Here is a 25,083-nt window from a genome sequence, read left to right on the forward strand (position 1 = left end):
GCCGGCAGTTTGACACCCCTGATATATACAACTATGAAATCTGTAATGTATAAATTATTACTGATCCATTTATTGATTTCCTGATTTCTGTGTATACAGATACCCACAGACACTGATCTGGAAACAAGAAAATAAAATAAAATACAGCAATATAATATCAGTAGGGAAGGAGGGGATGATAAAAATACTCCAAGGAATACTCCTCCCACGCTTATTACTTACCAGTCTATCAATTCTAGGTTCCATCTTGCGGTCAACACTAAGACTATGAATTGAATGACTTAATACAGGGTCAGAAGGAGGCATCTCACCAAGCAGTACCAGTCCCTGCATGGGAAATGGAAAAAGATGATTGCACCTGACAGGCCAAATTCTCTTTCAGACTATGCCAAGAATAAAATCTACCATTATATTTCATTCATTATATTTTGTTTCTTTGTACCTATCCTCCCTTTTCTCCTGCAAGATTCTTTCTCAATTTTCTATTAATTAGAAACTTTATCTTCACTGTACTGCATGACTTAAAATTCCTGCTCTGAAAAATTCAACAAATTAATGAAGACATCCATTCTAGCATTAATCACATGCCTGAATTATAGCTGTACAATGGGAGGACTGGAAAAGGGAAGGGAAGGGAAAATATAATACACCCTTATATACCAGATTGAAAATGTTAGAAAACTATAAGTTTGTGCTCTAATAAGCAATGCTTATTATGTGCATGTAGAAATGAATTCATCCATAGCACCAACTGTAAAGTATTTTTAAACGAGGGACTGTGCTATTAATTTCATTAAAAGCTAGGTGATTCTGCAATCATTGAACGTAATACCATTTCTACTACTAATAATAAAAATTTAAAATGACTCCTTTGAGCTCAGCTTGATTCCATTACATAGATTCCTCCATGTAGTTTTCTTTCAAACAATATTGTACAGAAGTGGTTTGCTTGCCACTGCTTTCTTCCAGAACGGTTTTTTGTCTTCTGAATCCACAGAAAGCAACCTTAAGATATTCTGATATCAGCCTAGTGTACTTATATGCTGACACCTTCTTATGTGTCATAAAGTTAAATGCCAAAGTCAATGGGATAAGAAAAAGATAATGACAAGCAATGTTTTTGATCCCCAGGACTACACCTTTTCCCACTCCTTTTTTAAAAAAAGTTCAGCCTGTAAAGGCTGAAGAGGTGATGCCAAAAATTGCTCCAACTTCCATTTTCCTAAAATCACAAGTGCTCCCTCTGATAACGTTGCAGAAATTCAATTGCTGCTTTCATGTTGTAGGCCTTAGGGCTTAAAATATTAAAATTATCTTTTACTCCTCCTTTAAAACCCAGAAAAATGAGAAAATTCACCTAATCCCAGACACACCCAATATAACTTATGGAGGAATATAATGCCCTCCACCCAAGGAAAAATAGCCCATGCCTGAACAGATCTTTAGTTATTATCTAATTTTCTGAAACCACTTTTGGGTTCTCCGTCCCTTCATATAACCTAGGTATACAGACAATATCAACTGCTTCTTACTGTATCACATTATGAAAACTTTTGGGCCTCATTAATTACTGATAGTGTATGCATACATGTATATGTGCAGAGAGACAAACAATGCACTGTTACAAATTTTAAACTGATGTGCATTAAATAGTAATACTACAAATCTGAATATGACATTTTTATATCTCTCAAAAATGATCTTGTAACAATTCTCAGCATTCTAACATAGAACCATCAGGTTATATATTATGTGGGAGTTTCTCCTTTATAAATCTATAGTAGGTGAAAATTAAAAAGGATTGATAACTATGATAAACGGTAGGTTTGTAGGATGCAAGATTTTAGAGAACTTTTGTATCAAAATCAAATATTTTTGTTATCATAAAACACAAAGCTATGGACAATGGCTTTAAAAAAGGTTTTGTCTGTTTATTCTCCAAAATCATTCAAGTAAAGAAATGCTGTCATTTCTCAAGCACTTTGTAAAAAGTTTTAAATTAAAGGTCTTCAACCTTTGGGGCACCAGGGACTGGTTCCGTGGAGAAAGGTTTTTCCACAGACAGGAGAGTGCATGGTTTTACGTGCTGCCTGCATCCTTCAGATGGCGCTTTGCTTGTGTGTGCGGACCAATTGCTGGCATGCCACGGCCTGGTACCGGTCCACAGTCCGGAGGTTGGGGACCCCTGTGCTAAACTACCAGGCTTCATCACTACTTCTAGTGCAAATTTAAGTTTTGTGAGTTTAAACCAAAATAATTCAATTATTTAGTATTATTTATTAAATTTATTTGCCACCCATCTCAACTGCATGGTAACTGTGGGTGGCTTACAATATCAAAGAGCAACCTTTAAACAGTTCACACAATCCTCACCGTTGTCAATGTGCCCACCACTCAAAGTGAAAGCATAAAGTTAGTTGTTCTTTTTGCTTAGAAGCAGCGACCGCAATTTGGGCTGGCAATTCAGTGTTAAATGGAAAATCATGTGACCTTGATGTAGGAGTTTACTTTAGCTTTCTCTATTAACTCTATTTGTCAAAAGTTGGTTGCGAAGTAAGCAAGTGATGACCATGGGACATTGTGATGGTCATAAAAGTATGCCAGCTGTGACATGCCACATGGCAATCGCATGACACAAGAACACTGCAACAGACGTAAATATGGATTTTTTTTAAAGAACACTACTGCTAACTTCAAGCCATTACTAAATAAGGCAATCTGTGAAAGCAAGGATTACCTGTACTTTTATTCTTATATAAAGGTCAGAAATAAGCAGTAATAATGGAAGTTTGTGGAGCCAGCAGCGGCTGTTTTGCCAAATTATGGGGTTTGCCTATGATGCCAATACCAGGAATCAGCCCTTCACATTTTTTTGTATCGGAGGTCAAAATTATTCAGCTTATAAATCTAACTTCTAACTCATTTGCCTATTTGAAGGAATAGAGGAGTGGGAAAAAGAAAGAAAGAAAGAAAGAAAGAAAGAAAGAAAGAAAGAAAGAAAGAAAGAAAGAAAGAAAGGAAGGAAGGAAGGAAGGAAGGAAGGAAGGAAGGAAGGAAGGAAGGAAGGAAGGAAGGAAGGAAGGAAGGAAGGAAGGAAGAAAGAACAGCATTCTGTAAACATCAGGATTTCTATCAACAGCAATGCACTAGTATGAAACAATTTCAAAACAGACCATGAGAAACTGATGCATTCCAAATGGATTCATATAGCAACTACCACCTTAAGCTAACAAAAAGCTTTCTTATTCACCCACCAAATGACCATGTGTGCTTTCAGTGCCAAGAATGGATCCAGAAGCACTCCAAACTATGTACCCAACCTTTCACTAGACTGCAACAGATGCAACTTACCTGCCCAGATATGCACCCTCTTATCTAGACTAAATAAAAATGATACAAAGGAAGTCCAAAGAAAGCAAATTCCAATAAAAAATATTTGTCCAGGCCATTTATTACGAATACAAAAATGTTTAACGAAGACTCCAAAATGCCTTCCATCCCTACCTACTTTTTCTATTTTGGAATTAGTCTATGCTTGTTAGCTCATGTTGGGATAACAAAAACGTATTTCCCCAAAGCAAAAACTTCCCGCTTTTGTTCCATTCAAAGTTTCAGATCTTTTGCCAATCTAATAAAATAATGTAAACTGGAACAGAATCATCAACAGCCTGCAAGCCATCAACATTTACGTTTGTGGAATACAACTTCAACTGCACTATACATCAATGTCACAACTACTGTTTAATATACATGGAAGATGTATATTAAAGCCACTTTCATCCCATTTGAAGGGGAAACGTTACTTCTCTGTCAAGACTATAGTTAGCAGCCAACATGTCTGCCTGTCAATTATTTTTCATTCTTGTGTGACCCGTTGACTAAATGCCTTTTTAATTTGTATAATATATTGCCTAAAGTGCTGGACTTGAGTGAAGAAAACCCAGGTTCAAGTCCTTAAAGATCTCACTAAATGTTTGTGGATCAGCCATTTTCCCTCAGCCCAATTTTCCTTGTGCTTATAAAAGTATGCCTTCTGGAGCATTTCGAAAAGGTGAGATTATAAATGCAATCAATGTGCAAACAAGTGTTATCTACAGGGCAAGCCATCACAATAATTAGTCTAAGATAAAGAATAAACCATATACTGGTTCAAATTAAGAGGTTTACAAGGATCCCACATTTTGGGGGGCAATATGCTGACTCTGTAAACTGCTTAGAAAGGGCTGTAAAGCACTATGAAGCGGAATATAAGTCTAAGTGCTATTGTGATATAGCAATTCAATATTCCTAGATAAATTCCAGCAAAAGAGATGCAATCCCACCAGCCAGGGTAATCTACAATCAGAATTTGGATTTTGCTTTTCCTGAATGCCTGTTAGTATAACATGTGTTAAAATACACTATTGTGCTTGAAAGATTTATATTTTGAAAATAAATCTGTCTAAAATGCATACTGAAATGCACATTTCATAGTTTAAAGATCAATGAAAATTAAAATTCATTGGAAAACTAGGACAGTGCTTAACAAATGTCAAATCAGAAATGGACTGATTTGCTCAGGCCCAATTCAATCCTATTCAATGCAATTACACATTTGTTAATGACAGCTTCTTCACTGTAAGATTCAAGTGTGATCAAATGTAAGCAGACTTCTCAAATCGACATATACTAGGTATGTTGGATTTCAACTACTTTCACTTATAATTAGTCTGATCAATAGCTGTGTTAGCTAGGAAATACAACCAGACACATTTAGAAGACACCGAAGTAGGTAAGACCTAGATACAGATTTAAACTTATGCATACACAAAATAAAACGATGCATGTATCTTTTATAATGCAAGTGGCAATTCCATTCACAAAGCCTTGCTAAAGATTCTACTCTAAGACACATCTCAGAAACTCAACTTCAGATTGTACTATTTGCTTTTGAGCTAAATCTAAATTTCTCTTTCATTCTATGATATTTATGTTGGGGATCACTATCTGCCTTGCTTTTTTTAAAATGCTAATTTTCAATTAAAAAAACAGTTTTGCTATCGTATGAAATTTAAGAAAGCAGTTTGTCTTTGAGATTATCTATCCTAAAGTTGTTTTATTAAGTATTCTAAAGCTAGCAGAAATTTAACCTCTACTCACTCCCTTCTACTCTATACAGCAACTTTATTCAATAGAACTAGGTTCAGTAATTATCTTCCTTTTCACTTAGCATAAACATTACACTTTTACCAAATTAGCTGCTTGCCTGGTGCTGCTTTATTTAACATATTCAGGCTCACTAATCTACACAATTACCCATAGTCTCTATTTGCAACCATTCATTCAGTGATCATTCAAAGTGAAAAAAGTGACTAATGACTGCTTTCCACACATTGCAACATACCCATGGTTACATGATCAAAATACAGATGCTAGGCAACTGGCATGTATTTGTAACTGTTGCAGTGTCTCAGGCTTATGTGATCACCCTTTGCAACAAAGTGATTGATTTAGCAACCATGTTACTACCGTAATTTAGTAACTGTGCTGATTCATTTAATGACTGTAACAAGAAAGGTCATAAAATGGGACAAAACTGTCTTGCTTAGCAACAGAAATTTTGGGTCAACTGTGATTTTAAGTTGAAGACTACTGCTCCCTTTTGAACATGGGTAGTTAGTTTGCAGGATAACTGCAGGTAGGTAGTTTGCAGGATAACTTCTTTGCACATAAAAAAGTTCTTGGTTCAATCACTATCTTCTCCAGGAAAATACCTTGTAAGAGGTTGGAATGAAAATTCAGTTCATTGACAACAATGAATAGATGGTTATATGATAGCCAGAGGAACCAATGACTTTAGGGCAGACATGTCAAACACAAGGCCCGGGGGCCAGATCCGGCCCGCAAAGTGGTTTCTTGTGGCCCGCGAAGCCATCCTGGAAACAGGGAGGGAACGGCCCCCACTGCCTTGGCCCTGGCCCAGAGACCCTCCTTCTGCCAGAGACCCTCAGATCTGTCCCACTCCTGCCCAGGCCCCCATAGGCACCCTTGATGCGAACGATGTAGAGCTGGCCATGCCCACCCAGTAGGGCATACGCACTCTAGCCACGCCCACCCAGCAGGCCACGCCCACCCTGGCCCTACCCACCCGGCCCCTTGAGGGCAACTGCAATGCTGATGCGGCCCTCAATGAAATTAAGTTCGACACCCCTGCTTTAGGGTATAAGAGCAGTTTCAAATGATTATTTGTTCTGACTACTATATAAATTGGCCACAGCAACTTCTCTGGTGGCTGCAGTTGTAAGCTTACATACCTTTTTGTAATTTGAATAAACAATGGCTGGATCCAACATCTATTTTACAAAATATGTTTCCTGTAACCATGTGAATATGTAAGTATGTATATTGGAGGTATTTAGTTTATTAGCCAAAACACTGGATTGCTCCCGGAACAACAACAATTAACAACTAGACAACTTCGCTGGATGGTGCTTATGCCTTCTCAAAGTTCCCCAAAGCTAGATCCATGTGCAAGGTTTTAAATGACCTGATTTTAAGAGACAGAAGGTTTGGGGAAGAGAGAGATCTTGCAGTTTACCTCCAACCACAGGAGAAAGATTCTCTGACAACTATAAACAGAGGAAAACTTAATCATCTAGAACAGGAGTGTCAAACTGCTGGCCCGGATGCATCATGGTGAAACCGCGCCCACCCCATTGCCAGCAATGGAAAAAGTCACAATACATCGCGACATGTCACGTGACGTGAGTTTGATACCCCTGATCTAGAAGGCTGAGATTCATCAGCTAACAATGACAGAGAAAATTGCATTATATGGAATAAGTTAGATGGATCTATTAAATGCCACTACTTCAGACACTGATGAATAGTTGCTCTCTAGAATTTTAGCCAGAAAAAGTCCCCGAACTACATGAAAATACAATGACAAAACCTGAAACTTTAAATGTGAAGCACACGATCTATCATTGCATTCAAATCGTTTTTGCTATCTGGATTTCATATAATATTCATCCATTACAATACAATTAAAAATTCTGTTTATTCAGCAAGAACTCTTCTGCTTAAAATTTTCCTCAAGCTGGGGAAGGATAACTCAGGATTGATTCAACTGAAAGGCTACAAAGCTGACCTAGAAGGTCATCGGTACAGTACACTTTCTGAAGTGGAGTTCTGCAAAACTGATGGGTTTGTAAGAGGTCCCTAGGAGTTCCATGAGAAACTGCAATTGAAAAATAAATGAACATTGCTTTTTGAACTTTGAATGCCACACAATGCTATTTTTACACATTATAACTCAGCTGCCAACAGCCTCTTCACTGTTGTAAAAATATGGACTGCGTAAGTTAGAAATGAGTTTTATTGTAAACTTTGGTGGGAGGGAGGTGTTGATTTTTATGAAGGAATTCAAATTATCTAAAAATTATTTCAAGTTTACTCTGGGATACAAAGGTGCAGAATGGTATGTGGGCAGTCATTTTCTGTATTTGCTATTTTTTATGGTACAGAGTCATGATAATTTGAAGATATTTCAAGGTTGGTCCTGTCTCACTTGATGCTCTGCAGACGTATCTAATGTCAGCTCCTGTATGCTCTTCTCCATGCCAGAAGAACAAATAGCGTTGGACTTCATCTCCCCAAGGCAACAGGTTGTGCAAGACTGCTACTGCTTAATTGCAATAGATATGGAAGATTCAGACAAAGGACAAAATTTCTCCTTAGCACTTTTTCCTACTGAATAGTGTCTGGTTCTCATTTATACAGGTCACAGAGAAATAGGAGAAACATATGAATCTAGTAGACTAATAAAACATCCTGAAACCACTTTACGGCCTAGTTCAGTGGTGGTGAAACTATGGCATGCGTGCCAGAGGCGGCACTCAGAGCCTTCTCTGTGGGCACGCATGACATGCCACAGAGATGGCAACTGTCCCTCTTCAACCAGCCGCCTGCTAACTCACCGAGGTCCCATGTGGCCGGATACATCCCGGCATGGCTGGTTTCCCTCCCCCCCCCCGGTCCCATCCCTCCTGACCTTGTATGCTCTCCTTTTCCACTGCATCGCCTCCTCAACTGTTGGCAATCCATCCATCTAAGAGGCGGCTTCTTTGAACTGCTGGTGATGGGCTATGGAGCCCCAGAGTGCACCGGTCAAGGGGCCAGCAGACTCTGGCTGCTGATGGACACCATCGGCCCCCATGCACTCACTGGCCTCTGTGTGCGGGGGCTGATGGTGTCAGGCAGCAGCCGCTCCGGCCCTTGCCCTGCCCCATGGAAATGGCACCCCCACCTTGCTTTGCCTCACCCCGCAGGATGAGCCTACTGCCTACTACCCCACCTACCAGAAAACCCCTGGATCTCCAACCCTGCCCACCCCCCACATGCGTCCCTCCCCACGAGCAACATTGAGGTGACCACGCCTACCTTGGCCACACCCACCCAATCTGCCATGACCACAGCCACTCCCACCCAGTGGGCCACGCCCACCTGGCAACTGGTGATAAATAAGTGGGTTTTGGGTTGCAGTTTGAGCACTCGGTCTCTAAAAGGTTCACCATCACTGGCCTAGTTGTTGTAGCTATGTCAGCAAAGATAAAACAATCCTATCTACTAAAAATTGTCCAAAGGATAGATGTATGTTTTTATTTAATTTATATAGCTGACCAATTCAAACAATGTGATTCTGGGCCAAATGCAATAAAAATAATCATTAAACAAACAAAAAAACACACCTCTGAGCAATTTTTAAAAACAACCCAGTATGTAAACAATAAAATATAATAATTAAATAAGCAAAACCTGATTTCACTCAACTGGATCCAAATGCCTGTGGAAAAAGCTACATATTAAATACTTATTCCAATGACTGCTATCACTACATCCCTATGCAGTGTTGTTTTGCAATGCTGTTTTATCTTTTCTTAATAAAATTCTTTGCATTTTACTTTAATTTGGCTATTTCTTTCAAAATCCATAGAAAAGGCTTAACTTTTTTATTGGTTTTTTGTTAGTCAAAGATATGGACAGAGTGCTTGGGTGTTATGCACCAACCTCTTAAAATGTTTTGCCATTTTGGATTATTATATCTGGCAGGGGTTAAGAATAAATTAAATCTCATAATTAATAAATGTAAAAGAGAAAGTAAACAGTGCTATTTTTGAAAGAACTGACTGTCAGGACATTTTTCAACAAAGTAAGAATGGTTCCAATTGTCTTATGGGTTAGGTTTAATTATTACATTTTGAGGCAATAGCTTTGCTGGCTGAACTTGGGTTTTTGGCACAAAACCTCATTTACTCTGAATGTCATCTTGTACCAGGGAAAGCAGCACCTGGTTCTTTTTAAATCAAGGGAGGTTACTCCACTATCACTCACATCAATCACATGGGCTGTGGCAATCGGGAATTGTAATAATAATTGTAGAGGAGTACAAGACTCTTCATCTTATCTAAATCATGCTGCAACATCAGAAACCAGAAACCATAAAAACCACCTTTTCTAGAAGAAGACTTCACAGACCTTGAAATCCAGCTGTTGTTACTTAATGCTAGATCATACTGTAATAAGGTCACCTCGTCAACAATTTGATCCTGGATAAGAAGACTGACCTCGCATGTATTATCAACACATGGTCTGGTGTCATGGTCATGCTTCTTATGTCTGTGTCATTTCTCTGAAATGTGCCCTTCCAAGTTTCAAGGGCAGATCATCTCTATGGTCTAGGTCAGGGGTCGGCAACCGGAAAAAGGAAAAGAGCCACTCAGAACCGGTTCCATCACACAAACAAAAAAGTGGGAGCCGCAAAAAGTGCGCGCGCGTGCGTCCACTCACGTGCATGTGCAAAAAACATTTTGCGCATGCGCAAAATGGGAGGCACCTGCGCGGCAACGGGTCTCCCCTTTGGAGAGGTGCGCGTTGTCCTGTTCGGAGACCTGCCGCGTTCGTCAAACATTGACAAACACGGCAGCTGTGCAAACGGGATGGCGGCAGTTTGGAGAGTGCGCGCGCACCTCTCCAAGCCGCCGCCGTCCCGTCCGGAGACCTGCCGCGTTCGTCAAACATTGACGAACACGGCAGCTGTGCAAACGGGATGGCGGCGGTTTGGAGAGTGCGTGTGCACCTCTCCCAAGCCGCCGCCGTCCGGAGACCTGCCGCATTCGTCAAACATTGATGAACACGGCAGCTGTGCAAACGGGACGGCGGCGGCTTGGGAGAGGTGCACGCGCACTCTCCAAACCGCCGCCATCCCGTTTGCACAGCTGCCGTGTTCGTCAATGTTTGACGAACGCGGCAGGTCTGCGGACGGGACGGGACGGCTTGGAGAGGTGCACGCGCACTCTCCAAACCACCGCCATCCCGTTTGCACAGCTGCCGTGTTCGTCAATGTTTGACGGGCGCGGCAGGTCTCCGGACGGGATGGCGGCGGTTTGGCGAGTGCGCGCGCACCTCTCCCAAACCGCCGCCGTCCGTCGGCAGGTCTCCGGACGGCGGCGGCTTGGGAGAGGTGCGGGTGCACTCTCCAAACCACCGCCATCCCGTTTGCACAGCTGCCGTGTTCGTCAATGTTTGACGAACGCGGCAGGTCTCCGGACGGGACGGCGGCGGCTTGGAGAGGTGCGCGCGCACTCTCCAAACCGCCGCCATCCCGTTTGCACAGCTGCCATGTTCGTCAATGTTTGACCAACGCGGCAGGTCTCCGGACGGGACGGCGGCGGCTTGGAGAGGTGCGCGCGCACCTCCGCCCTTCGGAAAGGTGCGCGTGCACCTCTCGGAACGGGCGGTGCCACTCTCCATTTGGAGAGGTGCGTGCGCACCACTGCCCGTTCAAAGAGGTGTGCGCGCACCGGGCGGCTGGGAGCTGCAGGAGACGGCTCAAAGATCCGCATGTGGCTCCGGAGCCGCGGGTTGCCGACCTGTGGTCTAGGTGTTGAGTTTGCAATGAAACAGACCTAGTCTGATGGTCCTGGAGGATTTCTACTTGCTTTTCTCTATGCCCAGAGTCAGAAACTGTTGGGGGTTTTGACAACTATGGAACTCATCCAGATTCATGAGGGGACACCACAACAGAGGTCATATTTTGATCTGTTTTTCTTGTCTTGGGGAAGTGGCAACATGATGTTGGCAGATGTTAATATTAATCCCATGCTATTCACAGTTCTCCCTTGCAGTTCTCTCTAACTGCTGCAGAGAAAAAGACCCTATCTGATTGGCTGGTCTCAGGTGACTGATTGCCCAGTGGAGTTTCAGAGGTAATTATTTTATAGATTCATTATTAATTATAGATTATACCCAAAGCTCTGATCATGGTTTAGAGGCCTTAATTATGGCCTGGAATAAGCATAGAAGAGCCTTGGATCAAACTGTACCTGTGTGGGGTCCCTATGATCATAGATCCTACAGAGTTGCCTGGTTTAACAAAGAACTCCAGGATATGAAGTGATGAAAGGGACACCTAGAGCACTGATGAAGAAAAACAAAGAGCAAATTCAACCAAGCACAGGTAAACAACCTTTATCAGCTTTTGATGATAAGAGTAATGAAGTGAGCTTATTTCTCTGTTTTTTATTGTACCTGCAGATAGCTAGCCACCAGTCAAAATGTAGAAACATAACCACGGGAGTCAGCCTTTGAAACTGGGTTGTAAGGAACTTTGGGTAGGTCCATTATAACTTCAAATGGTCACTTAGTAACCAGTCATAAACTGAGGACTACCTGTAAGTGTTTCTGCCCGCATCAATCCTTGTTCCTTGACTTATCTTTCAGTATCAAAAATCTTTCCTGATCATCCCAATTTAGTGCCACAATCTGGAAGACTTTCCCAAGTTTTTAGGGAGACTGTTAACCTGGTCTTAAAAGAGGGAATTGTTCACAATATAGAGGCTGCCATCACAAATTGCTAGCCCTAACTCTTACTCCTAACATGAAAAAGGGAAACCACTAACCATTTCTGCTGGAATAATTGATAATTAACTCTGTAGCACTCTGTAGTGCCATTCAAATGTACTGCCACTATTCTACACTATTCTATTTTAAGCAAACCAACAAAATGTCCTAATTTTCTCCTATACATTTCTGTTTAATCTTATGAATTACATCCAGTAATGACAGAAAGCAAAAGTAAAATGGTTGTACCCAAATGAGTGTCCAACAGATACAATGCATATGAATTAAATCTATCCTGATTCATGAAAGAGGAATAATCCAGTATCAACAAATGCAAAGTACATTTTTTAAACAATCAATTTGCCACAGAGTGTGTACTACCTTGAGACTTCTGTAGAGTTCTTCATCAAGCAGGAAATGCGATAGAGAGACAACGTGACTGAATTAGTCATTTGTAAATACTATTTATATCAAATTTTACCTAGCATATAGGACAAAGAAGCAAATGCATTTCTGGATATATATTTATGACAGCTGTAACTCAAATTTCCTTCTCTCTTCCCTTGAGAAAGGTCCTGGAAAGTCAGAGAGCAAAAATAAAGGCACAATTATCATTATATTAGCAAGGCCAGTGGGGTTCAGGACCGGTGTCCCTGGTAAAAGTCAACTGAAGTCAACTTTCATATCTAGTAATTGAAATGAACAGATTAAATTACAAATTAATCAATCAAATTACATGTTTTCCTAGTACTATCAAATTCCTATTTGTCCTAATATGGGGGTATTTATTATTTTCCAAGATTAAAATGCCACTTCAATCATAGTTGATGCTAAATGCTCCAATACGTTAGCAAAAAAATTAAATCAATTAAAAATTATCATCATCATACTATGGAATGACACTCTCTCTAAGAACTAATCACCTCCTGTGAGGTGGGAATTCAACATTCTATCCATCTCCAAAGGCTTTCAAAACTAGTCAAGCTCAAGTAGGTTTACTAAATACCAGCAGGGTTGGGCTGATCTGATCTACTTATTTTACTTCTTTTTCCCTTTCTGTGCCACATATTTCTGGAGAATTGGAAGCCTGGTAAACTGAACATATTAATGAAAATAAGCCAGCAAGTTGCTCTGCAACTTCTGCTAAAATGTAGTTCTAACATCATTCACATGGTTATATCTGGTGATAAAAATGCTAAGACATATGAAGCCATAAAATCTTGTCACCCTCCCCTAATACAAGCAATGCAAAACATACATTAAAGTATTTGCAGTATAGGTAGTCCTCAGTTTATGATAATTGGGGGGAAAATTTCCATTGCTAAGCTAGGTGATTGTTAAATGAGTCACACATGATTTTATGACCTTTCTTGCCACAGCTGCTAAATGAATCACATGGTTGTAAATGGCAATTATCTGACTTCAGGATGCTGCAATTGTCAAAAAATACACGACAGTTACCAAGTGCCTGAGTTTTGATGAAGTGACCTTAGGGGTTCTGTGATGGTCGTAGTGCTGAGTACTAGTTTTAAGTTCAGCGCCATTGTAACTTTGAAGAGTCACTAAACCAATGGTTCTACGTTGAGGACTACCTGTAATAAACGGTAAAGGTCCAAAAGAAGTAACTTTTGTTTTCTTACCTTGTGGGCTCGAATTTGTTTGTATATATCTGTTTGCTGCCGGATTCGGTACTCTAAATCTGAGACATGAGCTTGAAGCCAGTTCCAGCGACTGACAATAGCAGCTCTGTCTGCTGCCCACTGCCATTCTGACCTTCGCCTCCTGGAAAGAGAGAAATGAGCATTCTGTATTGATGATTGCACACACACTGCCCCAATTCAAGAACTACCCCACCCTGACTGTTATGTCTTTTTAATAGCCTTTTTAAAAAACAGAGTGGGGTGTATAATACTCAATTCCAATAGAAATTTGGAATAAAAAATATGCAAAGAACCGTTAGGAGATGAGCATCTAGATTTCCTTGATTACATCTAACTAAAGTACTCCTGGCACATTTGCCTAACCTTTCTCATCAATCTCTAAGATTGGCAACTTACTGATTCCAAAATATTAGGAGTTTCCTGTTTCCTATAAATATTCTTAAATAAAATAAAGCTATAGTTGTTTTGATAACATTCTCAATAGAAATGTGATCATGTTGTCCTTGCATCCTTTCAGCCTTTCCAGCCCTCTTTATCAACCCTGTATCTCCTCCAAAATGGAATGGAAATTTCCAACTAGAAACACAGGAAAACTTGACTCCAAATAAGGCTTCATAATATCTAAGAGGGATATTTTTACTATGCAAGTCTTAGAAACTAGCTAACACTGCTCTAAAATGTCCTTGGCCTTTTGTGTAAATACTTTTTTTTAAAAAGACATCACACTGAAATTAGTTAATAATGATGAACATTCTTGTTAATATTTTCCCAAACCACGTATCATATAGCATTATCAATAGAGACAAAGAAGCATTCACAACATTCCTTTTCAGCTCTATTCAACACAGGACTGTTTTTTGCTCTGGTATGATAAACATAAATCTAATTAGCTATACAAAGCCATCCCACCTGACTACATAATCAGTAACTGGCTGAAATAAAAATAATAATAAGAGAAATGTGTTGTACATATAGCAGAAAAAAGGAACTGGATAGTTAGCCAGCTCGAATATATTTCTAGGGAAAATAGGAAAAGTTTTCACAGAAGAATTTATGAACATATCAGAAATAATACGTTCATAAATTCTTCTGTGAAAACTTTCTTGTCTTTCCCAAGGAGAAAGACAAGTCAGCTTGAATCCTTGATAAGCAGAGCAGACCCTCCTTAACTCTTAACTCTTTCACAGGGTATACCTAATAGTTATGCAGATTGCACTTTAGTCTGGCAAGATTCTTATCTGTGGGCAAGCAATAATTAAGAAAGTACTCTGAATAAGAGCCTCTTGTTGCGGGTGAAGAAGGAGAGTGCAAAACTTGGGTTGAAACTAAACATTAAGAAAACCAAGATCATGGCATCCGGCCCTCTCAATTCCTGGCAAATAGATGGGAAAGAAATGGAGGTAGTGACAGATTTTATTTTCCTGGGCTCCAAGATCACTGCAGATGGGGACTGTAGCCAAGAAATTAAAAGACGCTTGCTCCTGGGGAAGAAAGCCATGGCAAATCTAGACAGCACACTAAAAAGCAGAGACATCACCTTGTCAACAAAAGTGCGTATAGTCAAGGCTATGGTCTTCCCAGTCGCAATGTATGGCAGTGAAAGCTGGACCATAAGAAAGGCTGAGCGCCAAAGAATTGAGGCCTTTGAACTCTGGTGCTGGAGAAGACTCCTGCGAGTTCCTTGGACTGCAAGGCGATCAAACTGGTCAGTCCTAGAGGAGATCAACCCTGACTGCTCTTTAGAAGGCCAGATCCTGAAGCTAAAACTCAAATACTTTGGCCACCTAATGAGGAAGGAAGGACTCACTGGAGAAGAGCCTAATGCTGGGAAAGATCGAGGGCAAGAGAAGAAGGGGATGACAGAGAATGAGGTGGCTGGATGGAGTCACTGAAGCAGTAGGCGTGAGCTTAAATGGACTCCAGAAGATGGTAGAGGACAGGAAGGCCTGGAGGAACATTGTCCATAGGGTCGCGATGCGTCGGACACGACTTCGCAACTAACAACAACAACTCTGAATAAATCACTGTAATAATCAGTTAGTTCAATTTCCAGTTTTAGTTGAGGTTTATACACAGAAGAACTCTCCGAAACAGTAATTCAAGTTTTTAAGTATGTAGAAATTATTTATATTTCAACTTCTATGTTCTTTTGTCCAAAGACTCAGCAAGATATAAATTTTCTCATGTATCAGTGATACTATTCTGATTCCTAAATAAATTAATCAAAGTTACTTAATGTTTATCTTAGAATTTCCTATAAAAAAACTTTCCCTAAGAAAACAGTATCATCAAGTGTAATTTGTAGGAAAAGAAATTTCTATGAAAAATTAAGATGAGACTAATTTGATTTTTTTATTCATAATCTGCCATATATTTTCAAACACCCACTGAAAAATAAAGAGACTGAATATTGAGTAAAATTGTTTATATACAAATACTGCAGACCAGCATTAATCCCATTGTCTTTTTCATTTTCTAACTATACACATAAATATTCCATCCTTATTATAGTATATATCACACATAAACATATGGTGTAGTTTCACTCTTTAGTATCGTGTTTGAAGGAGTATCAAAGCTCAATTTAGATTATTAGCTGGACTATCAAGAAGTTCTATTGTGAAAATCCCATTTTAATATGAACCCATTAATATCCTCCTTCTGACTTACTTAGAAATTCAAGTTAAAGACACGCTGAGGACTTGTTCTTAACCCAGGGTGTGCTTGTATATATTGGGTGACCTTTCTCTGGTACTTTCAGATTTATCTCAGTCCTTCACATTAAGGCACAGTATTTCAAGTGAGGTCTGAAACAGCTCAAAGATAAATTATGCTGATTAAGTCTAAAATTTACTTTTTGAATTAAGAAAACCCTAAGGTCATTTGCAAATATACTGATAATTACAATATAGTCCTCAAAAATTATCTTCAGAGAAAGGATACAAAAAACATAACTTCCAAAAGGTGTGAAAGGTGAAAATGCACATTAAATATAATTTTTTTGATGAGGAAAAGTAATTTTTTGAACTATCCAATACATTCACTTTTAACTAACAAGTTAATTTCAAACTGTATAGTAATATTTGCAAATTGCTGCCTGGTACTTGTTTCTTTACTCAGCTTTATCCCTTCTCTCCTTATAACAATACTGAATTCTGCTATGCTAATCAAAACAATTGCTGACCTGGACTAATATTTCAACTTGCATTTTCAGAGATCATGCCTTTCCGACGGAAAATGTTGTAGAAAGCCAGGGCCTCAAAAACATAAAAACATACACACTACTAGCACTAACAAGCGTTTCACTAGGATTTGCTACATTAAAAATGTATATTTTTGTACAAACAGCATTAATTAAATCTAGTAGATGAAATTAGGCTAGAAACTAAACACACACTTGACATAGGTGTGGAGAGTGCATAAAGTACAAAAGTAAGTAAAAGTACATAAAACAAAATTAAGACGGACAAAAAAAAATTAATGCTAGCTCTAGAGATCTAGACAGCTTCAAGTTATTCACACCAGAGGAAGCAAGAATTTACTGGTTTCAGAATAAACCAGGAGGAATCATTAAATAAACTTTGGATCTCAGTTTGTGCTTTACAAATGAAATACAAATGACAACCTCTGGTTTTATGATTCCTAAGCAAGCCATAGTTCCTGGTTTGCAAGTCACAATAAATACGGCATGAAAAGAGCATGATCTGATCTGTTTACTGTTTATACTGACAACAGAAGCCAATGAGAAAAGATCACCCATCAAATTCTAACATGCTATTCATTAATGGTAAGCCAGAATTCTATAGAATTCTAATGAATGAATATCTAAAAATCTTCCACACTAGAGCAGCAGGAGAATTTCTTACTTAATAGTGAGCCCCAACTGGATTTCCTCACAACAACTGAACAATTTTTTGCACTTTTTTGTTTTCTAAAGCCTGGTACTGGAATGAGAATGTTACAGAATGCAGATGTAGAGTCTGTGTGTGTGTGTGTGTGTGTGTGTGTGTGTGTGTGTGTGTGTGTGTGTGTGCGCGCGCGCGCCTTGAGTCAGTTTTTACTCCTGGCTACTACCTGGATGAGTCCTTGAAGTTTCCTTGGAAAGGTTTTCAGAAAGATTTGCCACTGCCTAAGGCTGAGAGAGACACTGGCCTAAAGTCATCCAGCTGTCTTTCTGCCTAAGAGACTAACTCTTAGTCTCTAGTTTTTTTAGCCTGGTACCTTAACCACTACATCAAACTGCTACATCAATCTAACTCTCTGTAGAATGGACAGATTATAAATGAGAAATCTAATTTTAAACATTTCCCTATCTTTAAGAACAAAAAGGAAACCTTCTCATAGAAAACCAACATACCCCTCTCTTCCTAGTGTGCTGGGATGATGTTAGTTTGGTTTTGCACTTGTAAAATATTATTTCTCTAAACTAGTTATTATAATAATTGAAATTATATCCATTCTGCATTTTTATATGGAAAGATTTCATTCTGCTACATATTGCATATAGAGACTGAACACAAACTCCCCTACAAGGAAATGCTTGAGCAGTTGGGGATGTAATAGCTTCCTGTAATATTACATATTATTTAGCAAAAGCATACAAAAACAGCATAGAAGAATCTGATGCATTTTGACTGAAAGTTTAACACTTATGTACATTTTTCAAAACTGGCAATCTTCTATAGTTTTTGAAACTCCCTCAAACACTTCTGAAGGGGGACTTTAAATTATGCAATGCTTGTTATATACCATGCATTTTCCACTAATATAAAAAATTATAGAGAATCAGGATAGCATAACAACCCCTTTCCCTTTGGGTAGGGGATTGGACTACAAGACCTGCAAGGTCCTTTCTATGATAAACATGTAAAAGAATTATACCATAGTGGCCAGAAGTAGTGAATCTGTTACCAGTGTGAAATATAAAATGCCAAGGGAGATATTTCCCCTGATTATTTCTTTTACAGCATCTCTGATAACCCTTGATTTATATTTTGAAGGGTTTTTTTGGACAGCCTGAACAGAGTATCTTAATAGTTATGGTATTATTCATAACAATACTAAGCTAAGCCAAGCTCCAAGCTCTTGTCTTCACAGGTACTAAACCCTTAGAAGTAATCCTTGCATAATGACCGGTTGCTTAATAACCACCCAAAGTTACAACAGACTAGAAAAGGTACTTATAAAGTACTTACTTTCTCAAAACTATGACTGTGAAACACACATGCACGCAAACAATTTTGGATGCTTGGCAACTATCTCACATTTATGAACAGTTGCAGAGTTCCAGTCATGTGATTGTGATTTGCGATGTTTTTTGCTGGTTTCAAGCAAAAAATGTCCCTTGGATATGCTGAATTTGCGTAATAACCACAATGATTCATTTTAGGGCTGTTGTAAAAATGATCATAAAAATCAAGTCACATCAGATGGTGACCAGCTTAATGATCACAACAACCCAAATTCCAGGTGCAATAGGGTCTACCTTAATATCTTCCTAAAGGCAATTGCCCAGATAGGTCCCCTCCCCCGGCCAGGGGGCGCACGGGGGGGGGGGGAGTTGTTACATAGAAATGACCTTTCCAGAGAATCTTGTCTGGCTATCATGATACACTTTTGCTATAAGGTGAAAACTTATTTCCAAGGCTTCAAAAACCACTGATGATGTGACATACATTTTTATGCCACTCTTACATTCAACTGTGGTTTTGTTTTATTTATGAATTTTAACTGATTCTTTAAAATACTCATCTAAACTAATGTAGAGATTCAATTATAGGGCACCCTATAAATATTAGAAATAAAAAGCAATGAAACCATTTCACATGCAAAAGCAAATGCAAGTTCATAGCAAGCTCTGAAATAAATCATAGATCACTTTTACATACATAATGGAACTATGTAATGAAGGTCCTGGAGCAATGCTCTAGGAAAACACAGATCCTAAGTACAGTAAGAAATTGTCCTATGTATCTATTCAATATTAAATTCTACAAAGCTCCACTTCTACCTTTTGAAAAAGTTAGAAAGAGCAATCTAGAAGGAAAAAAATTGTGCAAATGGCCCTTATTTTTCTTAAAAGCATACAAAAGGTTACATTTTAATAATTTCATAGAGCAGTGAAAATTAGCTTTCTCTTTTTAATATATTATTAAATATCTTAGCATATTTTACTAGCTTTCCTGAATTTCCTTTTATCCCATTAAGTTTTCCCAACAATTATTTTAAAATAAAATTAATATTTTTCAATTATGTTTTTAAACATTTTTAACTCTCACAATTCTGTCTTGGCTACCAAGGCAGAAATCCTTGTAAATACGCTCATTTTTAAGACCATTATTGTTGAAAATTTATTTCACCTTCCTCAAAAACCTGAAGAGCCATTTTAAAGGCCTTCTTTGCCTTCCTCTTCAATTTGCACAAGTGTAGGAGGGAAAGGGTCATGCTGAGAAAGTAAAAATCCTTGCAGGCCACAAAAAAAAAAAAAAAAACAAACTTGGCATGCCAATCAAATGTTTGGTGGCTACTGGCAATGCTGGAGCTGCTGCTGGTGAAGCTTGGAAGCAATTAGAAGCACTTTGCCCCAAATCTTCTGGTGTGATGGAACAAATTTGATTTTAAAAATGTTGATGCATCATACAAGGATGCATTGCAGGTCACATGTGGCCCACAGACTGTATGCTATGCAGGCTTAATCTAAAGTAATTGTTCATTTTACATAACTTAGCTCAACCTTCATTAATAGGAAAGAGGGGAAAACTCTAAAAAGAAATTGCCAACAACTGCTAGGAAGCCAACAGCTGATCAGGAAGAATATAAAGAAAACATGAACAAATAAGGAGATGGTACAATAAGACTGTAAACCAGCTTTTCTAACCCTGAACCTTCAAGTGTACTGAACTGTAACTACTATCACCATCTTGATAGTTGGGAGTTTAATCCTGTCAGAAGGCGTGTATTTGTAGAAGACCAGCATAAATCTCAGGTAATTCACTTACCACTAGCTTGACTTAAGATACAACTGCATGAGTCCCAGTCGTAATTTGTAATTAATACAAACTATCTTAAAAAAAACTATTACAAGGTTGTCTAAAGAAAAATATAGCATGACATTTAATCAACATTTGAAATAAAGGATTGATTCAGTAGGTAAGGCCCAATCTTATTTGTTTTAAAATTTTCAATGGCAGCCCATCTGCCACAGAAACTCTGAGCATCTCACAACCATAGGTAAAGGTAAAGGTTCCCCCGCACTTGCGTGCTAGTCATTTCAACTCTAGGGGCTGGGCTCATCTCCGTTTCAAAGCCGAAGAGCCAGCGCTCATCCAAGGATGTCTCCGTGGTCATGTGGCCGGCATGACTAGACGCCAAAGGCTCACGGAACGCTGTTACCTTCCCACCGTAGTAGTCCCTATTTTTCTACTTGCATTTTTACGTGCTTTGACGTGGGATTTGACCTGCCAAACTGCCGACCTTCTGATCGACAAGCAGTGTCCTAACTCACTGAGCCACCGCGTCCCTCTCACAACTATAAGCTTGTAGTAATTTGGCCCAAAGCCATTCTGAATAGGCATATTTGGACTTGTTATTCCATGCATCCGAAATATGCCAGATTGGAGAAAGTGGTTCTATCTGTTTAATACTTCTTGTATAGTAAGCAATCAACTCTTTAACAAAAAAGTGTCAGTGAAGTAATTGCAGAACGTATTAAGGAGAGACCTGTTACTGTTTTTGAAATCATATGGAAATTATTGATAGATTGAAAACCATTTTTATTGTAATTTCACCTAAAAATAATTATCCTGAAAATAAGTTACTATTATCCCTCAGTAGGTTCCTTGGACCAAGCAGGGAGTAGAGAGAGGAGGAAAAATTATCCTGCCATCCTCATCATTTAGTTAGGAAGATTTTTCAATCCTAAACACATTAACCAGGAAATACATCATTCTAACATTAAAGGAAGCTTACTAACTTACTTCAAAATAACCAAGTTTTAAATTAAACTGGAAGTAGAGAAATTAAGAGGTTCAAATTGCTATTTAATTACTATGTGCAGCAGGAGAAAGTATCACCCCAATGTAGTATTTATTATTTTATGCTATGTTATGATAATATTCTGTTTTACTCTTTGTTGTTTTTGCATAATTGTCAAGAAAAGCCATAGGGGGAAAATTATCTTTTTTACATACACATAGGGCATACCAGCATGGAGGCATGAAACTTAATTTTTATTCTTTCAAATGACAAATGTTAGCTCTCACTTTTTTTATATCCAAGTGAATCCATATTATACACCCAAGTCATCATGGATGCATGCATCTTTACACGTATTAACTGTATATTGTACTTATACATATATGTATACAATACTCTTTTGAAGCAGCTGATAAATGCTTTTGTATATACTAAACTCTCAATAAAATATATGTTCAGAATATAGCTAACTACATCTACCCCTCACAACATAAGTTATTTAATTAAAACTTCCTAGTTACTATTTCCGAGTAATTACATTCCAAGAACTTATTTTAAAAAAGGTAAAACTTCTGTCAGCCCAACTTGTATGGATGAATTTAAGATTTCTAGTTTCTTTAGTAATGTCCATTAAGCGAAGAGCTGAATGGTAATTTCTTCTATTGAAGGAGGATGCTTATGTAGATGTATGTGCACAATAGACAGATCAGTTTTACACAATATTAGTTTTATGTACATAAATAAAAGACATCATCATTTTTGCATGGATAATAGAAAAATATTCAAAAGATAGAGGTTGACATCTTAGAATAAAACTGCCTGCATGGTACATATTTGGTGCCAGGGCTTCTGATGTTTTAAATTTCAGGATGTTGATGTGCTGCCCCATCAGGCAACTCAGTTCGGTGGGAGAAGAAGGCTTTGGAAACTGCCTTTTCATTTACATTCATCATCAATATTGTAAGCCGTCCCTTTATTTTTGAAAAAAATGATTTGTGTTTACCACGATTAGCCTCCTTGACCGCCAATGGGAAAAGTGCAGTGTGAATTCTGCGCATGAGCTGAGGAAATAGACACTTGCACCCTCAAAGCTCACGCCACTTCCTCGCTTGGGGCGCACCACTGCTTTACGTGAGTGTTCCAACTCTGTGGCTCAGCTAAATTCTTCAGCTGCGGCAGGCCGCAGTTCCCATCAGCTTCAGGAAGCCTGGGCGATGGAAACCTTAGGCCAGGCTCCTCGCAGCTGAAGCAATCCAGCTCACCTGGGGTCAGGTTGGCCATTGCCAGAGGTGTGGCCCATTCTTGTCCTCCAGCTCTGCCACACGTGCCGGACAAGCCTCCTGCGACAGCCAACCTGACCCTGGACAAGCTTACAGGGATAGGCTGCGTGTTGCAGGACGACGTCTGCAAAGGGCACACGTGGGTCCCCGCACCTCCTGAAGGGTCCGAGTGCTGTTTTTGGCGCCACTCAGTTTCCCACCCCACCCCACCAGGCTGATCTGGCGGGTGGGATTGCCTCCCCAAGAGGCGGCGTGGTGATTGGACAGCAACCACGCTATGAATGGAAATAGACCATCCCCCAAACCTCAGCCGTCCTCTCCAAGGCACGCTGCAGCTGATCTGAAGTGCTGCCTAAAACAGTGAGGCAGACATGCACACAAACGCAGTGCCAAAAACAGCGCTCGGAGCCTTCCAAGAGCTGCAGGGATCTGCGAGAAGCTGCGCATTGCAGGAGGACGACTGCAAAGGGCACGTGCAGATCCCTGCAGTTCCAATGCATCGGCGGGAAAGGCAATCCTGCTCACCAGATCAGCGTGGTGGGGGTGGCGCCAAAAACAGAGCTTGGAGCCTACAGGAGCTGCAGGGATCTGTGTGCACTCTTTGTAGTCATTCTCCTGCAACACGCAGTCTATCAATCGCCCAGGCTTCATGAAGCTGATGGGAACTGCGGCCTGCCACAGCTGAAGAGTTTAGCTGAGCCACAAAGTTGAACGCTCACGTAAAACAGTGGTGTTCCCCGTGCGACGAAGCCACATGAGCTTTGAGGGTGCGAGTGTATTTCCTCAGCTCATGCGCAGAATTCACACCACGCCTTCCCACTGGCAATCAAGGAGGCTAATCGTGGTAAATACAAATCATTTTTTTCAAAAAATAAAGGGACGGCTTACAATATTGATGATGAGTGTAAATGAAAAAGCAGTTTCCAAAGCCTTCCTCCCCTACCGAGGGAAACCTGAGTTGCCTCCCAGAGTGGGACGTCTTGGGACACCCAGCTTTCTTTCCTGCCCTTCTGCAGAGGAAGAGAAAGCCAGCGAAGCCCATGGGAGCAGAGCAGGCTGCCTCCAGAGGCTGCTTCAGGGTGAGGGTGAAAGAGAGAAGCTGCTGGTTGAGGCCCCGGCCAGTCCCCATCTCTGCCTGCCTGCTGGATTGCCCAATCCAGGGCAGGGATAGAAAGGAGGCAGCCTCTGCTTGCCTAAGGCCCCTCAGGCCACCTTGCAGCTGTGGCACCGGCAGCAGGCAAGACGGGGGGAGCGGCTGAGGCATGTGATCTGGCCTGCCAAAAACCCTACACTGGAATGGAGTGGGCGGGGTCTTAAAGTAGAGTTTACTTTGGGGGGGTAGGGCTTATATTAGTCCCAAGCTCCAAAATCAAGCTAGGTCTTATTTTCTGGGCTGGTTGTATTTTCGTGGAAACGCGGTATAAAGAAAATGCAGGCCAAACCAAATGCAAGATAGTAGAAGACCAAGAAAGCAGAATCAAGTGTCGGGGATACTTTTGTCACACCCACCATCTGTGAGCACTTGCCAAGCCACACCACAGGCCCCTCCTTGACGGAGAAGAACAACTTCCTTAAGCAGATGGCCCTTGTAAAAAGGAAAGTGCATGCACACAGGTACAGACTGAGGCTTCGGCTCCACCTCCTTCTGTAGATCAATGTTGCAACACGGAAAGGAGGAAGGAGGGCAGCAGAGAGAGGAAATAAACAAATCTATACTGGGAAGGTCTCTGTCCTTTATTTAGAAAGAATGGGAGGATAGAGGAAAAGAACAAATAGAAGAGGAAGATGACTGGAATGCATGAGTTCAGCTTCTGAATTATAAATACTGCAGGCAAGCTAAATAGGATGAACGTACATTACTTCCTTTTGTTAAGAGATTAGGGTAGGGGGTTGGATTCTTCCTTTCGTCCCCTCCTCCTCTGAAGCATTGTTAGATTCAAATGCCTCTATACAGAAAACTGTTTGTCATGTATTCAAAACCCCTAGAGGGTTAATATCAGCATGGCAGAGGAAAATAGAAAAAGCAGCAGTATCTAAAGCTTCTGTCTCAAGAAGATGCTGGTGTACAAATGTATATTTCCTGCTACTCCAAATCCTCACAGGAAAATGGCCCAATGTTTGTGTGGTGGTGGTGAGAGAATGAGTACAAGCACTTGTATTTTATGCTTCCCGGTGGGTTCCGGCAGTAATTACGACTTCCTTGCGGGAGGGGGTTGTGTCCTAGCCTTTTAAGGAGGCTGAGATCTGCCCTCATTTAAGAAGCTATTGCTAGATTCCACCCTGTCAGA

General features: G+C 40.0%; 1 protein-coding gene across 4 annotated transcripts in view; it reads right to left on the reverse strand.

The window, feature by feature from the left end:
• Positions 1-25,083, reverse strand: part of LOC308678122 (KAT8 regulatory NSL complex subunit 1-like) — a 134,913-nt gene that overhangs the window by 30,909 nt on the left and 78,921 nt on the right. For all 4 annotated transcript variants that reach the window (XM_081344994.1, XM_081344993.1, XM_081344992.1 and 1 more), the window contains exons 3-4: positions 13,521-13,662; positions 223-327 (exon numbers count right to left, since the gene is read on the reverse strand). In XM_081344994.1, the coding sequence (XP_081201120.1) occupies positions 223-327; positions 13,521-13,662 (247 nt within the window). The remainder of the gene's footprint in view (positions 1-222; positions 328-13,520; positions 13,663-25,083) is intronic.

This window comes from Vipera berus (assembly GCF_964194415.1).
Source record: "Vipera berus genome assembly, chromosome: Z".
NCBI lineage: Eukaryota > Metazoa > Chordata > Lepidosauria > Squamata > Viperidae > Vipera > Vipera berus.